Genomic DNA, 6,000 nt, shown 5'->3' with positions numbered 1-6,000 from the left:
CAACTTTAGAGGTTTGCAACCCTCTTTGAGAAGAGAGAGGAAAGGGAAGATGCAGAGTGTTTCTGTGGCCTGTCCTGAGGGGTACCTCCTCCTGTCCTGACCACACTCCTAGAACACAGAGCTAAATACGAATTTTAAAAATGTAAGTTATTTGGATGAATTTGCCCAGATCCTCTAGTTGAGTCTATTCTTCTCAGAAAGTGACTTGAAAGCCCAAGAAGGCTCCCACAGTCCTAACATGTCCCGTAATCAGAGATAACACTCAAAACAATTAACAGCTAACCAACCAGAGTTGTCCTGCCTCAGTTGCAACAGGGTTCTGCCAGGCATTAACCCTTTATGTTGAATCAGGAGGTCAGAGGGAGCCAGGGAAAGGCCTGGAGTCTGGGACACCTGGGGGAGGAGGGTTCAGGGCAGGGGGCTTTGACCAACCAACATGAAATGATTTCATTTCTTTTATAACCTGTTCTACTACATTGTTGTAAAGGGGTTGACGGTTAGCCCTGCCCCCTATGGAATCTGTTGGAAATGTCTACCTTTTAACTAAAGGCCTTAGGAATGTAGTTTAGGACACAGCAATTGTGTTTTGTTTTATTTTCTTAGGCCTTTTCTCTGTGTGCTTTAGTTTGGATAGGTTCTACTGTTATGTCTTCAACGTCACAGACTTTTTTTTTCCTACCATGTCCAATCTGCTGTTAAAACCGGCCAGTGAACTTTTCCTTTCAGGTATTGTGTTCTTCAATTCTAGAAGTTCGTTTTGGTTCTTCTTCATAAATTCCATTCTTCACCTCTCCATATTCACATTTTTCTTTAAATCCCTGTGTATATTTATAGTACCTTTTAAAATCCCCATCTGCTAATTCCATTATCTCTCATTTCTGGGTTTGTTTCTACTGACTGGTTTTTCTCCTGATTACATTTTCCTACTTATTTGCATGTCTAGTAATTCTTGCCATTCTGAATTTTATGTTGTTGAATGTCTCTATTATGTTGCTGTTCCTTAAAAATGATGAAATTCATTTTGTCTGGCATTTATGGTAATAGTGGATGAACTTGTTCTTTAGGAGGCTTGTTTATAAACTTTGTTTGGGGGGACACCTAGAGTCACTTTTACTCTAGGGCTAATATGGCCCCTCTACAAATGTGCACCCCTCCTGTAGTTTCTACTGAATCCTCTGGACATTCTATAAAGTCCCTTCATATTGGCTGGTTGGAACTCAAACACATCCTAACTCTGTGTGAGCCCTGGGAACCAAGTAGCTCATGTTCTCAGGCAGTTCTTTGCCTAGCATTGTGAAGTTTCACGCTAGGAATGTACAATTTAGTATCAGCAGCAGACTCAAGAGGATCATGTTGCTATACTCCCTCCATTCTGGTACTTTGTCTTGAACAGTCTCCTCAGCTATCTTCTCAATTCAGCAAAGCCACTGTCATCTACTTCAGTTCCCCCTCACTATGCTGCAATTCAGAAAGTACTTCCAGTAAAAAGTTAGGGTGATAGCAGAGCTTGCCTCATTTGTTCTGTTCTTTTAGGAATCACTGTCCCTTGCCATGTGCTGTCCAAATGCAGAAAACAGTGGTCTTGTATATTTTGTGCAATTTCCAAGTTACTTACATTAGGAAGGCATTATAAGTTCAACATGTTCCCCCAAATTTGTATGTTAAAACCTAAAGCCCAAAGTATTGGTATTAGTACGTGGGACCTTCTGGAAGTGATTAGGTCACCAGGGCAGAGCCTTCATGAATGGGATTAGTGCCCTTGGAAGAGGCTGGACAGAGCTCCCTAATACCTTCTCCCATATGAAGACACAAGTCTGCAACCCTCACCAAACCACACTGATATCCTGATCCCAGACTTCCAGCTCCAGAAATATGCAAAATACATTCCTGTTGTTGATGTCACCCAGTCTATGGTATGTTGTTATAGCAGCCAGAACAGATTAAGACAGAAGGTAGGTGTGACGGAAATGGGAACCTCTGCATGAAGCACAATCAATATTATAGTTCCCAATAAAATACAAAGCAGTTCCCTGGCACCACTAATCCTGCACTCTGTCCCCCTAGCTGGCTCACTGTTCCCAGGAAGTAGTGTGCTGTTCCTTCTTGCCCTGGTGTGGGGCTGTCTTTTGCAGGCACTCTTATCTTGCTCCTATGAGCCTCTTAAACCACAGGCCAATGACACCCTTCTGCAAATCCTTCTTCAGCTAGGTACTAACAGCCTCCCCTGCACTCTCAGAAGTCTGTTCTTTATCCTCTACGGCAGCACTGATCACATTATTTAGTAATTATCTATTTGCTCATCAGTTCCTTTCTGCCTCTCCCTCCAGCGATTGCGGTTTTCCAGCTCTTTATCCCCTGCCCAGGAATAAAGCCTGGCATCTAGTAAACCCCAATAAATGCTTGTTAAATGAAGTACTGGATGAATCAACGAAGAGTAGGAACTACAGGAAAAAGAGAAGGCTAAGGAGAGATTTCCCGATTCTCACACAGAGTATAGTATGTTTTGATATATGCAATTGACCCAAAAGGAAAAAAGCAAGCACAGAACCTATGGGGATGCTTAGAAACAAAGTTGATTTCTGTCTTTCAAGTCCCTGAAATTTGAGAATTATTTTTGTTGTTGTTTTGACCACGTGAGGCATTATCCTTTTTGCCCATAAGAAAAAGGTTTCTGCTGAAACCTGTCTGGTCCTTCCAGTTTACCCATCTGTGGGCTGATCTGGGGCATCCAGGATAATCCCGCCCTCCCACTCCACATACACACTAGTGGAATCAACCCAGAGCACTGAGTATTCCTGGCAGTCAATTTTGGCTTTTCTATGGGCCAAAGGGATGAAGTCATCATCACCAATGAAGTCACCTCTGCATGATTCATCTGACATCAGTTCCCCACGTGAAGTGCTCTTTTTCAGAGCTTCTCCCAGACCATCCAGGACCTGGGGGCCCTGACATTTTTCAAGGTTCTGGAGCTGATCCTCCGGCTCCTTGAATCCCTAGTAAATGCCTGTCCCAATAGGAACTGGGAGGCCAGAGTCCTGAACTGGGGAAGCCTCTGCTCCAGTCCTGGGAGAGACCTTGTCATCCTCATAAAGGCCTTCCCCATGTCTCCAACAACTGCTTCTCCTCTAGTCCTAAAACTGTAAACAGGACACATTCTGAGTCACCCTACAGTTCTCAGGGGTGAGACCTGTTCTCATTCTTATGGATGCGCTCACATTTATAGATGAGAAAGCTGAGGCCTGGAGAAGTGGGCCTCTAACTAGCATCAGGGACCAAATGCACTCTCCTGGCTGAGTAGACTCCAGTAGCTCCTAACCTCTTCAGATAGAACTTCCTTTCAGAATACGGGACTCAGCAAATGCTGCCTGAAGAAATGGTCCTATAGGCAAAGGGAGCAAGTCCTCCTTTCTTCCCTTCTAAGTGGCAGAAGGTGACCTTGAACCAAGATCTGACTTCAAAGCTGCCTTTCTTGTCATTCATACAAAGTTTCTTCCAGATTCTTTGCAGCGGGCAATGCACATGCCCACCCGCACTTGGATGCATTTGGAGGGATCTGGTGAGATCTTGAGCGTGATTCCACAAGGAACTACCAGTAATCCAGGACGTCCTCCTGGGACGATGGAAGTCAGATTTGGGGTTTGAGAGTTGAGGCCTCAGAAGAGAGGCATAGGGACCTAACAGTGAGCATTTCCCAAAGTGAAGTGTCCCTGAGTGCTGGAATTGGCTGGAAGCCTTGAGATAACCACTCCACCTCTCTAGGTCTGTTTGCTTACCTACCACCTAAGGAGTCTAAGGAAGATGGTCCGGTTGACTTCTGCACTGCCTCTCAACACAGCGTTTTCTAATCCTGTGAATCAATGAAAGGAAGTGGTTTCTCTCATGTCAGCAGGGGGTGCAGCGTCAGCGCAAGAGTACCTGCTCTCTGCCAGCCCTCTCCCCCAGTGCCTCATGTTCAAAGCAGCACTGTTGGTCAGTGAATGGGCCCTGGGCAGCCCGGTCTTTCCCAGCTTTGCCCCAGCAGGGGCACAGGGGTTGCTGCCTAGATCACAGGCCAAGGCTTACAGCACCATAGTGTGTGGCTCCTCAGGGATCACAACCTACTGGGGGCTGCAAGGGGGCCTCAGAGAATGTCTCTTCCAGGGGGAACCAAGGTACATTTGTGGGGTCCAAAGCCAGCGGCGTCTCCCTTTTCTGGCTGGTTCTGGGGTGCTTCCATGATTCAAGATGCTGTAACTCCCTTAGTCACCAGTTAAGGTTTCAAAGGAAAGGATTCAAGCTTCTGCTGCGAACGGCTTGGGTGGTCGTGGGAAGGGGGCCCCAGCAATCAGCCAGGGGTCCCTTCTTTCTAGCCCAGGGTCGACCACTGCCCCTCCCCCATCACCGTACCCGCCTTATGAAAAAATTTTTTTAATCCTCTTGGTCTTCCTTCCGTCCCGGTTTCTAGTTCTGTTGTGCACGTAGAGGCCGATGGATCCTGCCTTCCGGGTGGAGTTTAAATATATATGTATAATTTTGCATGACTATTGCGTCATCGCTGGAGTCGTCGTCGTTCCCCAAGAGGCCTCCTCATCTCCCAGCATCGGGGCCTCTGGACGCTTCCGGGCGCTGCGGGCACTTTCGCGAGGAGCCCTCGGCTCCTCCCAGGCGCTCCCCTCCCGGGCCCCTCCCCCGCCTCACCTTCCTCCCCTCCCTCCTCCTCCTCCGCGCCTCCTCCCTGCGCCTCCTCTCCGCTGCCCTCGCGGGGAGTGTAGCTAGGGCAAGCCGGCTGGGCCCGTGGCAGCCGCGGGCGGGGCGCAGGAGCCGGTGGCGGGCGCGGGCGGGCGCCCCGCACTCGGGGGAGGCGCCTAGGACCGCCCTCCTCTGGGCGCAGCGGGGAGGGGGCCCGGGCCCGCGCGGGGCGGGGACAGCCGCCTGGCCCCTCCCCTCCCTGCCCTCCCCAAAGTTGCGGTCTCCCCCGGGGCCGGACGGTCTTATGATCCAGCGGATCCTCCTGGGGAGGCCGGGTCGGGGAGCGGGCGCGGGCGCCGAGCAGCTGGGGCAGCGGGCGGGCGCGGAGACCGGGGCCCGGGCGGGGATCCGGGCAGCGACCGAGGCGGCGGCTGCGCCCCGGGCCCGCCGCCCCCTCCCCTTGGGCGGGGGGAGCCGCTGCATGGGGCCGGGGGGACGGCCCAGCTGCGCGGAGCGGCGGCGGCGGACCCCCCAGGCGGGCTGGGGTTGAGCCGGGGGCCGGGGCAGGGGCTCCGGGGGGACCATGCCCGGAGGCCGGCCGGCCGCAGCATGGCTCACGGGCCCGGCGCGCTGATGCTCAAGTGTGTGGTGGTCGGCGACGGGGCGGTGGGCAAGACGTGCCTGCTCATGAGCTATGCCAACGACGCCTTCCCGGAGGAGTACGTGCCCACCGTCTTCGACCACTACGCCGGTAAGCGCGGCGCCGGCGAGGGCGGCCCCCGGGCCGGGAACTTTGGAGCAACTTTGGCGGAGCCCCCTCGCCGCCTCCCCTGAGCGCTCTCCCCACCCCTCCCCCGCCGCGCCCTCCTCGGGGCGCCAGCCCCACCCCCAGGCTTTCCCTCCGGCCACCCCTTTGCGGGCAGATGGGACCCCTCTTCCTACCCCCATTCCCCTCCCTGCGCACTCAGTGCCAGCTCCCCGCACTTCCCAACCTCCTTGGCGTCCTGGACCAACCTCCTTGACCTTCCCAACCACCGCCTCCCCTACTGCCCCCAGCCCCCGGGAAAACATTTGGGGGACCGGGCGGGAGACACGGGGCTGCGGGACTTGGGAGAAGGGTGTAGGCTGTAGCTGGGGGGGAGGGGCATCGCACCCCCACCTCACGCCACTTCAGAGTGAGCCGGGCACTAGGGAAAAGGGGTGACATCTCCCTTCCAGTGCCCTCCGGCCTCCGGCTGGGTTGGGAGTGGAAGGTCCTGGTGGGAAGCGAAATTGCCCCAGCGTCTAAGTAATTGTGAGCTTTTCTCCCCGCCCCCACTTCTGCCCCTGCAG

At 52.9% G+C, this 6,000-nt stretch overlaps 1 protein-coding gene across 1 annotated transcript in view; it reads left to right on the top strand.

Moving 5' to 3' along the window:
- Window positions 1-4,931: 4,931 nt before the first annotated feature.
- The window catches only part of RHOQ (ras homolog family member Q), a 32,496-nt gene continuing 31,427 nt past the window's right edge, over window positions 4,932-6,000 (top strand). The window contains exon 1 of the mRNA XM_059659932.1: window positions 4,932-5,419. Coding sequence (XP_059515915.1) covers window positions 5,278-5,419 — 142 coding nt within the window. The 5' untranslated portion in view covers window positions 4,932-5,277. The remainder of the gene's footprint in view (window positions 5,420-6,000) is intronic.

This window comes from Myotis daubentonii, chromosome 12 (genome assembly GCF_963259705.1).
Source record: "Myotis daubentonii chromosome 12, mMyoDau2.1, whole genome shotgun sequence".
Taxonomy (NCBI): domain Eukaryota; kingdom Metazoa; phylum Chordata; class Mammalia; order Chiroptera; family Vespertilionidae; genus Myotis; species Myotis daubentonii.
This window is presented reverse-complemented; position numbering and strand designations above follow the sequence as displayed.